A 20,576-nucleotide genomic window follows, 5' to 3' on the forward strand; every position below is an offset into this window, starting at 1 on the left:
TGTTCGCTTGAATTTTTTGAGCCACTCAGTACCTGTATTTCGTTTTATGCAATCTAAGATGAGCTGCATCTTATTTTCATCAATTTAGTGGTCCTGAAAAAATCCTGATGGTGTTCTGATTTTTGGTTGCACGGTGAATTCGACTTCTCAGGTCTCTAGCTATCATAAAGCTGCCTTTAAATCTTCCTAATTTCACGGCAAGATCACTTTATTGCAGCTTAGAGCTTATCCGAGTTTTGCTGATATCCTGCGCGATTGATCCGTGTGAATTAAATTTATACCAATTGCATGAATCGCACCACATAATTTTAAATTGATCCCTGGAAAGGTTGTAATAAATTAAGACAATGAATGTGAAAAATAAATTATCAATTGGCTCAAAAGTTCGAAATGAATTAGTCTATTTCCCGCAGAGCAACATCAATAAAAAATTTGAAAGATAGTTTGATGAATCGCTATTTGAAAAGTATTTAAACCAACAAGCCATGTTTATTAACATGGAAGAGAATCCTATTAAAACAATGCAAACAGCTTCATTGAGCCATTATCTTAGGCGCTTTTACGCTAGATAAAACCTTATAACTGAAAAAAACAGTCAAATTGGGTATTTTCACAGCTTAGGAGCTAATGCCACCATTTTTTCCATTCAAAAGTCATTTCTTCAAGGATGAAAAAGCGAATTTTTGGGGATAATAAATACAATGGAATTCTATTAATTCGGTTCAAAATCATTGGACTGAAAATAAATCAAATTTGAAGTACATGAAAATTTAAAGCACTTGTAACTCATTTGACCATTGGAATGACCGAACATTTGGATGATTAAATTGTTATTTTACATTTTTTTCTTTGAGTAAATTGTTCCCATAAGATAAATTCCGATACTGTACCACTGTCCATCGTGGCTCACATGGCTGCCCCAGAATCCAACGCATGCGTTTTGAAGGGAAAAGCTTCATTTTGACATTCCTCCAAGCTGGGGACAGCAATGTTTTCATTTTTTTCAATATAGATTTTCCACCATCCGGGACTCGTTCACAGAGTGCCTCGACAAAAGTCAATCCGAAAAGCGTTTTTCTCCTGTTCGTTCCTCCATCCCACAGTAAGCTCTAGCTTGTTTCAGTTAGCTGTTCCTGTTGAGTTATTGCTTCATGGAGGATAAGATTACTCTCAGTTTAACTTCGTTCTTTGAGTGAATCACAGCCTGGACCTGAGTCTGCAATAAAGGTTGGTTAACGAGTCTATATTTTTTTAAAAGGTTGATTGAAAATCAGTTCAGAAGAACCCTTCCAGTGAAGTTTTGGATAAGTTTGAAGGTCAAATGGAGCTATCTCAGAAGTTTTTAAAATGTTTGAAATAAATTTGGATAGACAACGAAAATCAATAGTATAAGTCACAGGTGGTCAGGAAAAAATCCAAACCCAGATGGAAATTGGAATTCCCCCAATAACTGGAAGCAGTTGTTTAATTAGTTCCGAAAGTAAAAGGGCGATAAATTCATCATCAGTTGTCAAAATCGATATCGATCTGTTTGCTTCCCGCGATAGCTGACGTGGATGTTTTTATTTTCTTCCTGCCCTAGCCCTATAGGATACAAGTGCCAGTGGTGTCCCCATGCAATTTATGTAGTACCCATGTGGTATGTCGAAACCACTCCGGGTATGGGGGGATGAATGCTGTCTACCCACCCGCATTGATTGTAGTATTACCAGAGTGCTTCTAATGGACTTCACCTCTTGGCTACCACCCAGCCGCAGGACTGGAATCGTTATCAATGTGGCGTTCCAGCGCATTATCACCAGGTGCTTCTGTTGAAGACAACCAGATTTGCACTAATATTTTTCGGTGTTTCAAGCGCTGTTGTGAAGGGCTTTGCCGCTGACGTCACGCTACCGTTTTCATGCGGTGCTGCTGGTGAATATTGATTGCTTCCACCCACAGATGGGAAGGTTTTTTTTCTGGCAGGACATAACTTGAGTGTCAATGCTTAATGAAAAGCGTTTCCTTTTTGAAGAAAAGTGATATGTTTAAGTTTGTGTGCTACCCAACCAAGCAGTGAAAATACAACAGGTGATAAGTTTTATAGCAAATTTTATCCAATATCATGGTTTTCATGATCGTGGACCGCACTTTCCCGGAAGTGTTGAGACTTGCGCGAAGAAGTGACTTCCATTGACGAGAGCCGTCGACGGAGTGAGCTATATAACACACTGCAGAGAAGCAGCAGATTTCTTTCCAAATTTTCTCCATTCATAAGAAAGGGGATTATTTTTTGCAAACGTCATCAATTCCGGGCAATCCGTGCTTCGATTTATAAGACTGATTTTGTTCAGTAGCTTCTGTAGAGTAAAAAAATATTGCTAGAATGTGGCTTTTCGTTCATTCCATATAGTTTTTTTTTTATTTTAAATAAGGCCGGAACAAATTTCAAATCCTTCTTTTGTCACTCGGAGTTGAAACATTGCAAGGGGGGGACAATAAAAAATAATGCGAAAAACAAATAAATTGGAATAAATTGCACGAAATCTTGTATGCAACCACATTGCATACTATATCATTGCACAAAACCTATAAATTTAGTAATTTTTTATCGAAAAATTCAATAAAATCAAGAATACAAAAGGTGGAATGACTCCCATCATCCAAAATTTGTTTTTTGGTCTTGTAATTTTTCAGATATTTGATATTTTTTTCGAAATTTACATAAAATACTTCAAACTTTATTTATTTCCCCCCTCAGGGTTTTTAGAAATTTCGAAGGGGGGGGGGGGGGGGGTGACAAAAGAAGAAATTGATATTTGTTCCAGCCTAACGTCATATGCCAAATTTATCTTTTTTGGTAAATTATCAAGTTATACCAAAAAACATTTTTTTCGAAAATAAGGTCCCTTTTGCTTGATAAATTCTCAACGTTCGTCAGAATAACTAATAATGGAGCCCCTCTCCCTTCCTCTATTTATTCGCCACATAGGTGGTAGGCGTTTCTAACAATCATATCAACTTTTTTGTACTCAGAAGCCCTCTCATAGCAAATTTGGTTCAATTGGTTGATAAGTCTTGAAGTTATACAATAAAATCATATATAGATAAGTTCTCGGGTTGTGCAATATTGTATCGGAACCTCCGTTGTTGCTTCCTATACCTGGAAGGATGGTGGGGTATCAAATAATCATACAACCATTTCTAGTATATAATACTATCATGCAAAATTTGGTTCCATTAGCTTGAATGGCCCTCGAGTTTTGCAATATAAAAATTATATGGGAGCCCTACTCTTCCCTTCTTGATAAAAAAACGAACACAGATACATACAGGATTTCAATGAAACATAATGTTTCCTCGAAGAGCTTTGTTTTGACTTACCTCTGATCGTAAATCTTCCGAGGATATAAGGCTGGATCAAATATCAATTTCTTCTTCTGTCAGCTACCCCCCCCCCCCCCTCCTCCCCTTCGAAATTTCCAAAAAAAACAAGAAGGGGGAAATAAATAAAGCTTGAAGTAATACAAGACCAAATAACATATGGTGGACAATGGGAGTTATTTAACCTTTTGTATTCTTAATTTTATTGAAATTTTTGATAAAAATTTACTTGATTCATAGATTTTGTGCAATGATATAGTATGCCATTTTGTTGCATACAAATTTTCGTGCAATTTACTCCAATTCATTTGTTTTTCGCATTATTTTTTAATATCCCCCTCCTCGCGATGCTCCAACTCCGAGTGACAAAAGAAGGATTTGAAATTTGTTCCGGCTTAATGGCTAGCACCTTACAAATGCTAAAACCACCAACTCACAGAAATAAACTATGTATGCCGTGTCCGGGATTCGATCTAATGACCGCTGGCTTCGAAGATTTAAAAACTATTTTCTACGCCACGGGCTGCGACGCATTCTTATCTTTCCAGGGGAAGAAGAATGGAGATAATCTCAAATAACCTTCGGCATATTGCGCGTATTCAAGCAGCCTACCTCCTATGCCAAAAAATTCTATTGTGACTGGAACAATCTTTTCGGTTGATTCATTACAAAGTACGGTTTTTCAGCCACTTTCTTACATTTTTTTTTGACGATGATCTAGAGAAATTAAAAAACAATATTTCCATAGCTGCAATATGTAGCTTTTAACTTCAAATTTCTCAAGCACTAAGTGCATTTTTTTCGACCACTTAATAACTGACTGCGCATTTTTCCCGAAGCATGTTTTTTCGGATTTTTTTCCTTAGATATTGATTAACTTTGAAATTAATCATTGGAGCTGGATATTGTTTATAAATCACATTTGAGTCACGTTACAAGCTTTCTAAAACTAAAAACTTTGTAAAAATCGGTGGTATAAATACAGGTCCGGCAATTGAAGTGCTACATTGGAACTAACAAATAATTTGATCAATACAAAAACCTTTTCATTCAAATTTAATACGATTTACATCAAAACAGATCATATTTTCAAAATCCATTTCCGCTTTTCGATTTTTTTGTCCTTGAGCTTAACCACTCGCTGCAGAAACTCAAGGCACATATTCTAAAAAGACCGCAGGTGGTTTATGTGGTATTTAATCCCAGGACTCAACTAGAACTTCAGAACTTCCAACCCATCATATATTGTGGAGTAGACTTCGGGCATCCTTATACGCTAGACAGCCAAGTCCATAGGGTTCAGGTTCGGCGAACTCCCCGACCCCTCCGTACTCGAAAGTAACCCTCGAAAAAAAAATTCGCACTAAAAATTGGGACCTCTATCCTTCGTAAGCCAATAAGAAGTTCTGTTGAAAAACCACCAACCAAAACCAAAATTGGGACGTGTCCACAGTTGGAGGACATGCCGTAGAACTATTTTCGATACGTAAATTTATTGATCTACACCTCTTCAGGGTGTTTGGTTGATCTTCACCAGGAAAGTACGGGCGATTCCGACCCAGACCTTTAATAAGACAGATTTCTGTCGTTTGTGGCCTTTAATACGTTTTCATAGGTTCGTGATCTTTCTGGCAACCAAAATCTGTAGTTCTGTTTTTCACGAATCGCTGAACGGCGATGAATTCATCGGCAGAAAACAATATTCTCCAAATTTTTCACGCGCGGACCGCGTAAGCTGTGCCTTCGCTCTTTCTAAAATCTATCGCCAATTTAGTGTTACTACGCCAAGAAATTCTCTCAGGACGCATCTTGATTATCTTCATCATGGTAGGTGACGCCACTCGCCAGCTTGACGATTCCCACCATACTATAATTGGGTACTTCTGATCTCCAGGTATCTTCCAAGTGCGAGCCAAAATAAAAAAAAATTGGACAACTCACGAAATATATCTTTCTACCGTTTCACAGCCTGGAACTAGGCAATCAAAGCACTACGTTAAGGTTCGAGTACTATTTTGACAATAAAACACTTGATTATAAAGTTATCAAAATTATCCTCTGACATCTTAGACATAATGTTAACAAAATGACAAGGTGTCATCTAACTCGGTTTTGTATACTTCGTAATAATCACTCCTAAAGTATTGTAGCAGTTCAATTGCCGGTCCCTGTAGGTATACTACATACGTTTTTCAAAATCTACAAAGCTTTAAAAAAACGTACATTTTGAAAATAAAAAAAAATCATGTAGAAAAATTTACGGAAAAAACAATTATAATAGGAGTTTAAGTCATTTGATGTTAAAAAAATCTCATTTGACCCTCTCCGGTATGTTTAGTGTAAAAAAATTACCCTTGTCAAGGTACCTGACTTCACACTCTCGCCTAGCTTCGACGCTTTACCTAACTCCGAGATATTTCAGCTTCAGTTTTGAAGTCGACTCTGACAGTAGGTACTTTGGTTTTATGATGAACTCTCTAGTAGAACTACACTTTTCTTCAGAAACGGGGCCAACCCAGACTCTTTGTTGCTAGGTCTCAGGGCGTTTGCGAGGCTGAGGCAACTTTCGGACGGCTAGGTTCTTTAAAATTTATTGAATTGGCGTTTATCTCCATGATTCCAGGGGTGGTAGTGTACAGCAGGAGAATGAAGCTGAGGGGATGATCGGGGATTGAGTGTGGGGTGAGTTCCCTAGCGAGTAATTGCCTGTGGTTTGAAAGCAGGTGCTGGCTAGTTCACGTAATACGGACAAATGGCGAGACATTCAAGTGCCGAATGTATTGTTGCCGTCGTGGGACGTTCGTGCGTGGAGTAACACCTGCTTGAAACCGAGGGAGGCGCTCAAGAGGGCTTAAATACTACCTCGAGGGTTTGTCGCTTACTGAGCTATTTTGCTGGTTGTGGTTGTTCGATAAAGCAGTCGAGAGTGGCACGTATTTTGTACCATGGCTATTGGTTTCCACAGTGTTTTTTTTTTATATTAATTGATAACCCAGGTTGTGAATAATATTTACGGATTGCATTTCAAGGCACGGAGAGCCACCGCGTCTCCCCAGTATGCTACTGTGGGTCCATGGGTGCAATTGGTCAACTCTGGAGTCCACCTGAGGCCCCTGGCCATAATTCGCATCCGGTCCTGCAACGAATGCTGTACCCGTGAGGGGAGACCAAGTCCGCGCATGGCTTTCTCGATTTCAAGTCAATACTCTAGCATATATACCCTGCCTCTTGTTACGGTTCAAGACTAGGGATCTCTCCTATGACGACTCGAGGTCCGACCTTTACTCGTAGCTCGAGGCTCGCTTGATTGCCACAACTATCGTGCGCTCAGTCTGTGTTCGAGACCACTGCTAGAGACCAATTACCTTTACTTTTACGACTTGAGCTCTTGGCTCTGCTTGGTTTGGCTCGAGACCCTTTCTTCTTTGCCCATCTGTGTACCGATCGAGAGCAGCTTATCCTGGACACGCGCCTGTCACAGCACACGTCCGGGGTTTTACGAAACTACTCGGATGATTTTCGGCGAAGGCTTCATCCTACACCGTCTCGAGTGACTCCCTACGAGTACGACTACGAAGAAGGTAAAGTCTTATCCTGGCAACCATGCTTGTCCAACACCTCGCAAACAGAACAGAGCAGAGAACGAATTACACTTTTATCATTTCGGTTTCCGAGTGCACTGCTCAGCCGATCAACGTTCACTTATCTTTTTGCCGAGTGCGCCCGATTGCGGTTTCTCTGACGGTCGGGTGGACGTCGCTCGCTCTAAAGCAAAGAGAAGGAGCTGGCTAGAAAATTGTACTCTAGCGACGCTGCTGTGTCGCTCAGTGTATCAAGGCAGAAAGATTTCTATGCAGGAATGTTTTCTTTAAAAAAAAGCCGCTATGCAGTGCGGCACAGTGCATCAGTCGAAGAGGTCCAATGTAGGTTTATGTATAAAATATTTTTGTACGTAGCCGGGCCGGGCACTTCCTGGCAAATTATTTGAAAACATGGTGAAAACCGGGTAAATAATCTGAAATTTTCAATTCCAAAAACCGAGCAATATCCGGCCAAATCTGAAGAAATTCCAGACATTTATCTAGTGAAGAAAAACGACTTACATTTTTTTTGTCGCAACACATCAGCAGTTATACATTTATGTTTAAAGCATACGAAGGATAGTTTTGGTTTGATTTTCCAAATAATGTGGATAAAACTGGGCAAAATCCAAGTAGTTTTTTCACAATTTCCGGGCATCCGCAAATTGCGGTATACTTAGGTTTATGTACTTTAAATATCGTACGTGGGTAGCATCAATTTACAAAAGCAGCAATTCACAAAGTAACATTTACTAAAATTATCCAAAAATCTTTGTCTATTAAACAAACCGTGAAAATTACGCAGGGATCTGGGACAAATTTTAGTAAAAAAACTGCAAAACTTTCACAAATCGTAAAATTTTGGATTTTTCTTCCTTTACCGCTATGCTTTTGATATTTTTCGACCGAAGAAAGCTTTCGTAGCTGGTCCTGGTGCAGAACATCAATCTAGAGGAACTCGCTCAGGAATGACCAGATAGGTGTTTTGGGCAAAGTTGTTAATTCGCATATTTCGATATAAAATTTAAAGTCGAGAGATTAAAAAATAGCGGGATGATAACTAAAATAAGCATTTTTCAAGTATTTTTTTTTAATTTAACCGTATCTCCTTGGGTTAAGATTGTAGAACTTTGACATGTTTAGCAAAGTTGTGTATTTTATTGTGATAAATAATAATTTTTGTAGAAGAAAGTTAAGCTCTAAAATGCTTAACAAGAAAGTTATGATTTATATCTCGCTATTGGTGGACCTCTAAACTTTATATTTCATATCAAAATATGCGCTTTATTATACAAAGTAATATTGTCGAAGACACCAGCATTCTATCTTAACTACCTTAGGCGTTATTAATTTAGTTCCGTTAGATTTATGTTGTGCATTGTAAATTCTGACGCACTTCGAAACATCGATCCAGTCAGACGCAACCGATGAAGACAAACCGAGTTTTCTGTAAAGCTTCTCTTTCGCCCGATTGCGAACGAATTTATCTGCACCGAGAACGCACTTCATCAGTTTGCTTGCTTCTTTTGCCCACACTTGGGTGGACGCTTGGTCGCTCTGGAGGTAAGTGAGCATTTTTTAAAGATTCTCTGTTTGGGAAGAGCACAGCGAAAAAAATACACGCTCTTACTCTGAACGGGCAAATTTGAGGAGCGATGCCAAGCATGCAGTGGCAACTTCCGTCGTAGGGAGCACGTCTACTCAGATACTCCGCGTCTGTGGAGGTATCCTACACCTATGCAGCTCGGCATATGGAGAAGGTAAAGTCTTATCTTTGTATGCTTTACTGCTAGGATTGGACGCACACTATTCGAATACCCCCAGCCAAAAGGGCATTTTTCTTCGACCGTAGTCCGGTCTTCCTCCTTCCTTTGGCTGGCAACTTTGGGACTGGTAACCCTAGGTTTTTTGCACGCCGTGTGCCGAATTGAGAGCAGCTTATCCTAGACTCGCGCCTGTCACAGCATACGCACGAGTCTTCAACGCTTGCGACTTAGATGAATTCCGACGGTGATGTCATCCTACGTGGCTCATCCGACGGCAACCTAGAGACCTCTCTACCCAAGAGTATTCCGCGGCGTGAATACTCTCTTCCCAACGAGCTCGACTGAGGAGAAAGTCATGTTTACAACACTATTTCAGCCGTATATGATAGAAATATTGCTATTTTTGCATCAGAGCATGCGAAACTACAACACGTGTTGTTAAAAAACTTGAAGGCCATAGATTTTTTTTTTATTTACAAAAGGTTCTATTAAGGCATTTTACTTATAAAGTTTTTATGTGCCGGGAGTATTTTTCCTAACTTTGGGTTAGTAAGAGGGGGGCCGTAATCGTCGCGGCTACTCAACTGTTAATTCAACTTATTATAGGAAAGGAAAGGGGATTAACTGGGGTCACTTCCAAGAACAGTTTCCGTTAGGGTTCGGTGGTGGCTTCCTGTAGCTGTGGTTTCGATAGCTACCTCAGGGTTTTCGACTTCCTGGCCAGCCTTCTATGTGGTGTTGTAGGACCCGTCGGAGGAAAGGTTGTTCTAATAAATAGACGAAACGAGCATTAGATAGAGTACAGACAGAGGGGAAGAGGACTAAACGACCAAGTCAGAAAGTTTGAGATATTTGTAGATGGGATACCAATATTCTAAATCTAAGTTTGTCAAGATGTCTCGAATTGGAACACCAGGTTGTTTACATCGGGCCCTAAGGGTATCCAGTAGCCAAGCCCTCGATCGATCAAACCGTTCACACTTCCACACAACATGATCAATGTCGTGGTAGTCATCCCCACAAACACAAACATTGCTTGTAACTATTTGTATACGAAACAAATGCGCGTCAAGCCGGCAGTGATTTGACATGAGCCGAGAAACCACGCGAATGAAATCGCGACTCATGTTAAAATGCTTAAACCATGCCTTCGTCGGAACCTTAGGGATAATCATATGGAGCCAACGTCCCTTTGTGCCATTGCCCCAGCTAGACTGCCAAGCGATAATCGCTAAAGTGCGAGGTATTGAAAAATATTCATTGTAAGTTTTTATCCTCTCAAAGATTTCACCTTGTAACGCACCCACTTTAGCCAATGAGTCCGCATTCTCATTGCCTTGAATAAGACAATGAGACGGGATCCAAGCTAAGGTAATCCTGTACGAATTTTCGATCAAAGCGCCCAATATCCCTGAAATTTCCAGCAAAAAATAGGAAGAGCGCTTCATCAGTTTCATCGATCGAATCGCCTCAACGGAGCTGAGACTATCCGAATAGATGAAATAGTGGTCTACGGGCAGTGTGCGAATGTGTTCCAAGGTACAATAAATTGCGGCTAGTTCGGCAACGTAAACGGAGCATGGCTCTCGAAGCTTGAACGAAGCTTCAAAGCGCTCATTGTACACTGCGAAACCAGTCGCGCCGTCAATTCTAGAACCATCAGTAAAGAACATTTTGTAGGATCAATTTCACGTACTTTTGATGCAAAGATTGAAGGAATGACGTTGGGTCGGACGTGATCTGGAATTCCACGGATGTCAGCGGTCATGGATAGATCGAATTTTATTAAGGAACTGCTTATCGGGTAAAAGTGACTCGTGTCCGAATTTAATAAAGAAGGATTTATTTCTAATTGACTAAAAGTATGATAGTTGTTTATATATTTGACTTGCGAATTAATATTCATAAGCCTTTCCAAATTTTCTATCACCAAAGGATTCATAGTTACACTTCGAATTAGGAAACGTAGCGATAGATCGAAGAACCGATTTTTCAACGGCATTACTCCCGCTAGTACTTCGAGACTCATCGTATGTGTCGATTGCATACATCCCATGGCAATACGCAAACAACGATACTGTATTCGTTCTAGTTTAATCAAGTGGGTTTGCGCGGCGGACCCAAAGCAAAAGCTTCCGTATTCTATGACCGACAGTATCGTTGTTTGGTATAACCTGATGAGGTCCTGTGGATGAGCACCCCACCAGGTTCCAGTAATCGTTCGAAGAAAATTGATTCTCTTTTGGCATTTTTATGTCAAGTACCTAATATGTTTTCCCCAGAGGCATGTAGAGTCGAACCAGACACCCAAATATTTAAAACTAAGAGATTGAGTTAGAGTTCTACCCATCATAAGGAGCTGAAGGCCATAGATCTTGAAAATGTTTTTGCATGAAAATTTTTTCAAAATATGCAAAAAGTGACAAAATTTCCACCACTTTTTCCCAACACCAGTAAAGTTGCTCTAAGCACAGAGAACCAGAGAACGGGTCCCGAACAAATATATGTGTCGAATCCGTGTTAAGGAATTTGAATCGTCGGCCATTTTAAAACCGTTAGAATTGGCCTAAAAACAGCACCATCTAGTGGCTCTTTGCTAAGTGACTTAGCTGTTGTTGTCGATTTTTTTTGTCAACAGTTGAGAACACTCAGAAAATAAATAACCCAAAATTTACTTCCAGGTCGCACCAAAACAGAGTTCAGCTAGTTTTTTTTTTTTGGGGTGCAGAAATTTGCAGCAGGAACTATATGCTCTTGAAACGAAATCTTTTTCTTTTGGCGATGTTGCCTCATTTGGTACTAATTTCGTATTGAGCCACTGATTTTGTTTGAGAAAAAAAGCAAACATTATTTAGTTGTTTGAAGAGAAAGTTCATATAAGATTTTAATTATGTGTCTGTTTTAATATGAATTATAATTTCAAAAATAGTTCAGTCAACATTTGCCGCAGGATTTCTGTATGATGTGTTAATTTATGATACCCCTCTAATGGATAAACTCCACTTTTTGTTTAGGATCAGATTTTTTTTAATCAAATTTCACTCATAAAGAAGCATTTCAAATATAATTAATCGAAAGTATCACCACACATCTTCGTTCGAACATTGGAAAATTCTAGCATGTAAAAATCTCGTCTTTTCTGCCAGGATAGGACTTCAGTACCTACTTCCGAAAATATTCGAAAATTGGAAACGCTTCTTAATATTGAACTTGGCCTCTTAGACAGGGCAAAGTAATTGCATGGAGGTTACCCGGACACCTAAGAATCCTACGAATTTAAGGGAATAGCAAAAGGCATTTAAAAGCAACTCGATATCAAAATTTTATAAAATCTTCAAATATTCCCCCCTTCTTTTATACTTAAATATTACAAATATCCGATAACACCATGCGCCAATTTTTCACCAATCCTACCGATAAAAAAATTCTGTGAAAGAATAAAGAATTCTAAACGAATTTTTAAATTTGTGTTCATCATCGAAATGTATTCTAAATTATAAAAAAAAAATTCAATTTAGTCTTGATGTAGTGAATTTCATGTCGACAATAACTAACCCAGGACAAAAACTGAAAAACCATACAATTATTTTAATACCCGATTGAGTGACTGAAAATAAATTTGGCTTTGAGCGCATTTTTCATTCGTTGAAGGTACTATCGTCTGAGCGTGTAGAAAAAATTGAAAAAATAAAAGTACCGGTAACGACATCTGGTGGCTCTTAGCTAAGTTGCAAAAATGGCGTCGTTTATTTTGAAATCACGGTTGGTATTTTTACACACGGTTAGGGCTCCAGCCCGAACTCTGGTTCTCTGTGGTTTAAGTCAGTTGGCGAAAATGGAAGAAGTAAGCAAGGCTGGTAAACTTCAGTCAATATCGTTTTGTCAATGTTATCGAAAGAATATCAAAGTCGCCTACCAGTTGAATGACCAAGCTACAATGTCAGTCAGGCAGCAATGTCAATATTGAATGACATTTTTGCACTCCACCCGCATCCCACGGTCGTCTTTCTATTTCATTTTATGGCAGTCTTTGGAGAGATTTTACGTTATAAGCTGCGCAACAGTGGAAAAAATGTAGTTGTTGGGTGTAAGAAGAAAAAAGTCATTGCAAACATCATGTCATTCATTCAACTTTGGTCATGAGCTTACGTCGCTGACCAAAAATCAATATCGCATGATAAAGACATGCGAGCAGTATCAAAGTCTGCTGATATTGGCTGTCTGTCACTGATAATTTGCAGCTCTGGAAGTAAGTATCGGAGCGGCCCGAAATGCGATTAGGAAGTATTTCCACTCCATACTTCCAAATCACAGTATTTCGGAAATCGGGTCCGATGGACAAAACTTTGGACCGGAAAGTCATGCGTGCTTATGCCAGTAGGAAGGCTGGCTCATTTCATGATTTGGCCAAAAATATGGGATCCCCTTTCCACATCGTCCATTGTGGCAAGGTAAGTTTGGGTCTAAATCTTTTAAGAAGCAGAATAAACCGAAGCGGAGTCAAAAACAAGCTGCTTCTGTCAAACCAAGAGCTCGTAAATCATATGATCAAGCTGTTCATGAATACTGACACAACTAATGCAGCTTTTTACGTCCGAGAGTGCCTGAATCATCGCCTGCTGCCCATGGTCTGCAAGCATGATCAGTGATCACTCAGTTTTATTTTGGCTTAATTTGGCCTCAGTTCACTTATCAAAGGACACGATGACTTGGTTCCAATCCAACAAAGATGAGATCGTACTGAATGAGATGAATCCGCTGAATTATCCTCAACCGATACCGATTGATACTTTTTGTGCCTATACCAATCGTATTTTTAGAGAACATGAAAATGACTGAAAAAAGTGGTCAAAAGCTTCGCAAATTAGTCTGTGTGTTTTACTGATTCACTGTATAAGAAGACTATAGAGAACATAAAAGTGAACAAATTGGAATTTCTCCTTAATTGTATCCACACGGTTAATTTTAAATCGTGTTTAGACATAATGGGGCATCCTATAGGATTATCTACTCGCCTGTTTGAAACTTCAGCTTCAACATTTCATTATGCATAGCGTTCCAGAAAAAGGGTCCGATTGTGGAACGCTGTGGAACACCCTTTTTTCGATTATGTTCTCTTTTTGACATTATTCGCGATTTAATATTAACGGTTTAGCTGGGGGTTTTGCTGACTTTGGTAGTAAATAGCATCACCAACGCAGTTTTACACAGATTGGATGAAAATCTGTCGTCTAATCATTTTTGTAGTACCGGAGTGGTCTGTACATCGAATTTTGTATTCCATCCGTACCTGAGAGAGGTTAAAGAGGGGTTAACTAGCTCGACCCCTTCGTCTTACAACGTTAGTGGTAGTTCGTAAACTTGTGTCACCTAATCTCAAATGTATTATAGGACTTCTAAAATATATCGTAATACAAATCTCGTTAATTTTCAACTCACTTTTTTTTTACATATCAGTAACCCCTTCGACTTCTATCAAGAACACAAACAATCAAGATGTTTAAGCAACTCAGGAGATTTTTGAACTCAATAATGGTGAAATCACTTTTTCATAAATTTGAAGAGAACAGGAAGCGTCATTACACAATAAATAAATAGAAAAAATATTGATATCAACCCAATAATCATCCGATGTTAACTAATTCTCTTTTTCTAGCAGAATCCAATCAGGTGCACGGCTCACCCGGGTGAGCACCGTTGAGGATGTATTTGTTTCTGGTGTTGGCCACGCTGATGGTCGCCAGCTCCCCTGGGGCACTGGGCTACCTTTCGGCGGGCTTGAAAGACCAGCTGCTGTCGGACGTGCTGATGCGCGAGATAGTCGACCGGATGGGCAAGGACATCGCTGAGGCGGCCGACTCGTACATCGACCCAATGGACGAATTTCCCGGACGTCTGGCTCTGATGGCTCGGGCCAACAAGGATCTGGAATCGGAGCAGTTCGATTACGATGCTTTGCTGGACGGAAATCCGAATCCATCGCCGAGGGATCAGGAATATCTGCAGCACAGCTCGCTTTGGGGGCACCAGTACGTTTCCGGAGGTGCCGGAGAGGGTCCGCATCGTCCGAAACCACAAGTGAAAACCGATGCTGGGTTGCCGGCTTATTGCAATCCGCCGAACCCGTGCCCGGTAGGATACACCGAGGATCAGGGATGTACCATGGACTTCGAGAATACGGCCGCCTTCAGCCGGGAGTACCAGGCCAATCAGGACTGCATGTGTGACGGGGAGCATATGTTCAATTGTCCCAGCCAGCAGCAAAACGAAGCCGGAACGCAAATGGACTCGGATCTGGAGAGCTTCATCGCCCGGCAGTTTCACACCCAGGAACACAAGAGCTTGGTCGCGAAGAAGTTTCACGCGAAGAAGGTAATTTGAGTGAGTTTAATGTTATTGTTGTATTGATTCTAGGAAAAAGAAGATAAACGAGAAGACCGAGAAGAGAAAAGAGAGAACGAAGAATTTAAGAGAGAGTAGAGAGTACACAGAGTAAAGAGCAGAGAGTAGAGAGTAAAGAGTAGAGAGTAGAGAGTAGAGAGTAGAGAGTAGAGAGTAGAGAGTAGAGAGTAGAGAGTAGAGAGTAGAGAGTAGAGAGTAGAGAGTAGAGAGTAGAGTGTAGAGAGTAGAAAGTAGAAAGTAGAGTGTAGAGAGTAGAGAGTAGAGAGTAGAGAGTAGAGAGTAGAGGTTAGGGTGGAGATAGTTGAGAGTAGAGAGTAGAGAATAGAGATTACAGAGTAGAGAATAGAGAGTAGAAAGAAGAGAGTAGAAAGTAGAGATGAGCTGCGAGAAGAGAGTAGAGAGTTGAGAATAGACAGTAGAGATTAGAAAGTGAGGAGAAGAAAGTAGAGATTAGAGAGCAGAGAGTAAAGAGTAGAAAGTAGAGAGAAGAGATCAGATAGTCGAGTGTAGAGAAAAGACAGTACAGAGTAGAGAACAGAGAGTAGAGAGTAGAGAAAAGAGAGTAGAGATTAGAGAGAAGAGAGTAGAGAGTAGAGAGGAGTTGAGAGAAGAGAGTAGAGAGTATATTTGAGAGTAGTGAGAAGAAAGAAAAGAGTAGAAAGTAGAGAATGGAGAGTAGAGAGTAGAGAGTAAAGAGTACATAGTTGAGAAATGAGAGTAGATAAGATAGAATAGAGTGTAGAGAGTAGAGAGTAGAGAGTAGAGAGTAGAGAGTAGAGAGTAGAGAGTAGAGAGTAGAGAGTAGAGAGTAGAGAGTAGAGAGTAGACAGAAGATAGTGGAGAGTAGAGAGTAGAGAATAAAGAGTAGAGAGTAGAGAGAAGAAAGTAGAGACTAGGGACTAGAGAGTAAATAGTAGAGAGTAGAGAGAAGAGAGTAGAGCGTAGAGAGTAGAGAGTAGAGAGTAGAGAGTAGAGAGTAGAGAGTAGAGAGTAGAGAGTAGAGAGTAGAGAGTGGAGAGTAGAGAGTAGAGAGTAGAGGTTAGGGTGGAGAGAGCTGAGAGTAGAGAGTAGAGATTAGAGAGCAGAGAGTACAGAATAGAGAGTAGAGAGTAGAGAGTATAGAGTATTGAGTATTGAGTATAGAGTAGAGAGTAAAGAGTAGAGAGTAGAGAATAGAAAGTAGAGAGTAGAGAGTAGAGAGTATACAGTAGAGAGTAGAGAGTATACAGTAGAGAGTAGAGAGTATACTGTAGAGAGTAGAGAGTATAGAGTTAAGAGTATAGAGTAGAGAGCAGAGAGTAGAGAGTAAAGAGTCGAAAGCAGAGAGTAGAGAGTAAAGAGCAGAGAGTAGAGAGTAGAGAATAAAGAGTATAGAGTAGAGAGAAGAAAGTATAGAGTAGAGATTAGAGTGGAGAGAGTTGAGAGTAGAGAATAGAGATTAGAGAGCAGAGAGTACAGAATAGAGAGTAGAGAGTACATAGTAGAAAGTAGAGTGCACAGAAAAGAGAAATGAGAGAGTAGAGAACAGAGAAAAGCGATAAATGAAAAAAGAGCGAAGAGATTTTTCAGACTTTAAAGCTTTTTTCAAGGTTAAAAAAAGAAAAATAGACCATTTAGTACGAGGTTTTCAATGTGTTTCTTCTTAATTAAATTTAGGGAACTTACTTGGTCTATTTTTCTGATTTTTTAGAGCTCCAACCCATTTCTTCAAGGCGAGAAGCTTCCGATAGCGGCCAAGAAAGGTCTTCACGTAAAGCACTAAACAGTATCCAGCTCACACTGGAAAAGAGTTCCAGTTCTATCAAGAAGAACTGATCTCATACATCCCGTTGCCATCAAATTTTGAGAAGACAAGTCCCCCATCTAAAATCTTTGAAGGAAAATGCCAACATCTCCAATGAAAGTGACCAACTATAGGGCAGCCAGCCGCTCTTAGCATTCTCATATGGAAATTCTCTTCGGATTTTAGTTGGGAACATTAGTCGAACATTTTTGGAGGCATCGGAGACTACTGGAAGACTTGGATTCACGTGACGGAATTGGACACTCTCTTCATCTGATCGGGTACTGATGGCAAAACAAATCAAAAGCACACGAAAAAACTGAAATCTGAATCCGGACTACGGCACAAGTACATCTTAGGTATTTATATATTCACAGATGTGTTGTACATTACGATCAAAATTAATCACGGCTAGAAGATGAAAAAATATTGAACTCTAACATCTGTTTCGAAAAATTTTCAGGAATATCTACTGTATGATTTATTGGATTAGTTGAACCTTTGAAGTTTTTAGGGAAATGATAGATTTTTTCCCCGATTTAGTTTCATTCTTACTTGCCCCCCAAATATTATAATGTAAAGTAAAATTTCAAACTATATCAATACTTTAACAAAACAGTAAATTATCAAACGCTACTGGTGCACGCTGAGAGAGATCTCAGATGAGACGATGGATTGAAAAACATTTTATCCAACAGGTTTGTGGAAAAAAAAACATAACCGTACTCTTGTTCTTACAATATCGTATTTGCCGGATAGTATATTAAATGTACCACAGTTTTACCACTTCAAGTGATATGTTTATCCAATAAATGATAAAAAGCCGCCAATCAAGAAAAAACGCAAACATGAGTTGAAATATAGCGTCGGATGATAGAGATAAATGTGAATGGAATCAATTAAGAAAGTAGTTAAAAACACTTGAATTCTTTTCATTACTGATTTTGAAACTTAAAAGAGAGGATATTACATGCATAAAATAAAAAAAAAACTTAGATAAAGAAGCCCCAAATTCTGTTATGCTTTCGATTAGTTGTACCAACTAAGTTGCGCTCATGCTGAATGAGACGAAAACTTTTCGTTGAACTCAGCATGTAAAGCCCAGATCAACTCAACACGAACTTGCAAAAGCTTTCAACAGATTGAAGAACCTGTATTTTCGAGAACCAACTTAAGCGCTGACAAATTGGAAGCGTTACGCTAAGCTTTTCTTCAGCGCAAAGCACACGTTTTCAGTAACGCATGAATGTCACGCAAGTTTTTTCTTTGCTTTGGCATATGGGTTATTATGAAAAAAGAATCGGAAGCTGCTACGAAAGAAGAGAAAATAATTTTATTCGGGTAATAAACATCAATCAAGGAAATCTGGTAGCTATGAGCAACACCCTTTACAAGCAAAAATGTAGAAATTTGTAAAAAGCTTCATCTTTTCAACATTTTCTGTATAAATAGAAACAAAAAATATGGACATTAATTTTTACACTAAAATCTCAATGTAAATTGATATAAAACTGAATTAAACCAACAATAAAATTGTAATAAAGGTGAACTGTCTTCACACAGAAAGTGCAAGGAAAACTCTTTATACAAAAACAAAACATCAACAAATCGACTGTCAAACTAAAATGAAGATAATGTGCAAGAACAACAAAAACCAACAGAGAAACAATACAAGAAAAGTGAAAAAAACGACCACAACCAAGTCAACTCAAACGGACTAGAAATTTGACTATAACTTCTTCGCGCGAGTGTGTATGTTTGGGAAAACAAAAAAAAACTGACTGGTGGTGTGAAAAAAATAATCATGCAACAATGTGTGTTTAGGTGCCCAAATAACAATCAATCAAACAAAAAATCCATTATGGCAACCAACTCAACTGTCAATTCAATCTTAAAAGTGGAATAAAAAAGACAAATTTCACACCGCGAGTCAGTCGAGAACGTACTTATCCAAATAACAAACAAACTAACAACAAAAATGAAAAGAACCTACACCATCTAAAATGAGCCAAAAACAAGGAAGTCAGGCTTGAGCAAAAAGTGTGTTTCAAAACCAAATCAAACAAACGGCTGATACTACTTACTCTTAAATTGTATCAAATAATCAGACAATATAAGACACGGAAACAATGCCAAACGAAGAAAGAGGGCGCAGTTTGAGCAAAATATGTACAATTGAAATTTCCCAAAACAGAAAGAAGCATTTACATCGATAAATACTAACGAGAGAAAAAAAAAACTCTCATCAAATCAATACTTGATATCTGTTAACGCTACAAAATAGCTTGACTTAAACAAATCCAATACATTGAATGTGGAGCAAAGCAGTGCATTGACAACAACCAACTGGAGAGAAATCTTTGAATCCACTAAAGAGAGCAACATCTATGTCCTATCGTATTTTCCACGAGAAGTATTATTTCGAATGAGTCAACAAATGTTTGGTTCCTCGAAAAACACCCCCATTTTAAAACTTAAAAATTGATTATTTTTTAACGAAAAACCAAAAACACATAGCGTATTCTTGTAACTAAGAGAAACAATCGCAGAAAATGAAAAAAAAAATTAAAAGTATTACACTTGAAGTGCAGTCACACACCAACAAAACACACAACAACTTCAAAACATACACGAACAAAAACAAACAACACAACTGCGTTGCGACAGGTGCATAAAAATATATTTCTATTTATCAGAACCTTGTCGGTGAAATTCAAAACAGATGAAGTATAATTATGTAAACTTTTAATCTATCTCAAGCAAGTCAACACACAATTATATACATATACAGTACACGTACCATATTATATCCTTACACAGAGATATAGAGAAATAAATATAAAATCACATGAGTGTAGTATTTCCGCATTTGGGCTTGTTTATTTTTGTTATGTAGGGATTTATCACACGTCAAATTTGAATTTCATTCTTTTGTTGTTTTTGGTAGAAATATCGATAACTGAAATTTATGTTTGTACAGAAATCCTCAGCTCGATTCCCATTTTTTCATCATTTGGCGACCGTCAAAAATTTACTTTTTCATTATGCTCTGAAAATAGTTTGCGAAATAGCTGGAGTGATTTTTTTCTTTTAAAAAGCTATTGAGTTTTGGCCGCCATGCAAAAATTGAGGGCATCAGGCATCAAACTACACGGAAAGAAACTTAAGTTTGAGGATAGCAGAAAACTGGACAAAACGCACCAGTTAATCATAAGCACTGTTTACAGCGCTAACAACCATTTAAATAAGTTTGCCAGATTGCCCGGTTTCATCCAGACTTGCCCGGATTTTATAAACAAAACCTGGGTAAAGTCTGGTCCGGTCCGGCTCGGTTGCCCGGATTTCATTGAAAAAAATCCAGATTTTGCCCGGATTTCTTCGTAAAAAACAAAAAAAAAACAATTTGAGTTGTATTTTTTTAAAATTATGTGTTCGAAATGAAATGTTTTGCGAAAGTTTATAATTATGATCATGAAAGTTCTTTGCAGATCCAAAATACGATTTGAAATATGCTTCAACGTTTTTATAGCAAAAAAATCAATTTGGTCTAGAATCTGATGAGTAAATTTAAAGCAATTTTCAAAAAGACTTTCGAAAAAAGTTGAAATGTTCGGTACCGTCAAACGGGACATCATGCAATAGCAGGGATAGATGCAACATTTGTAAACCACAACACTTATT

General features: G+C 38.7%; 1 protein-coding gene across 2 annotated transcripts; it reads left to right on the forward strand.

Annotated features, from left to right (window-relative positions):
* The first annotated feature begins 1,077 nt into the window (after positions 1-1,077).
* LOC129745062 (neuroendocrine protein 7B2-like) lies at positions 1,078-19,763 on the forward strand. 2 transcript variants are annotated; one of them, XM_055737890.1, is made up of 3 exons: positions 1,078-1,227; positions 14,367-15,082; positions 16,803-19,763. In XM_055737890.1, exons 2-3 carry the CDS (start codon positions 14,414-14,416, stop codon positions 16,872-16,874), a joined length of 741 nt encoding a protein of 246 aa, XP_055593865.1. In that variant the 5' UTR covers positions 1,078-1,227; positions 14,367-14,413; the 3' UTR covers positions 16,875-19,763. The 2 variants fall into 2 exon arrangements, with proteins under 2 accessions (XP_055593865.1, XP_055593863.1); XM_055737888.1 differs by having other exon boundaries at positions 14,370-15,082.
* Positions 19,764-20,576: the final 813 nt, after the last annotated feature.

Source organism: Uranotaenia lowii, chromosome 2 (genome assembly GCF_029784155.1).
Source record: "Uranotaenia lowii strain MFRU-FL chromosome 2, ASM2978415v1, whole genome shotgun sequence".
NCBI lineage: Eukaryota > Metazoa > Arthropoda > Insecta > Diptera > Culicidae > Uranotaenia > Uranotaenia lowii.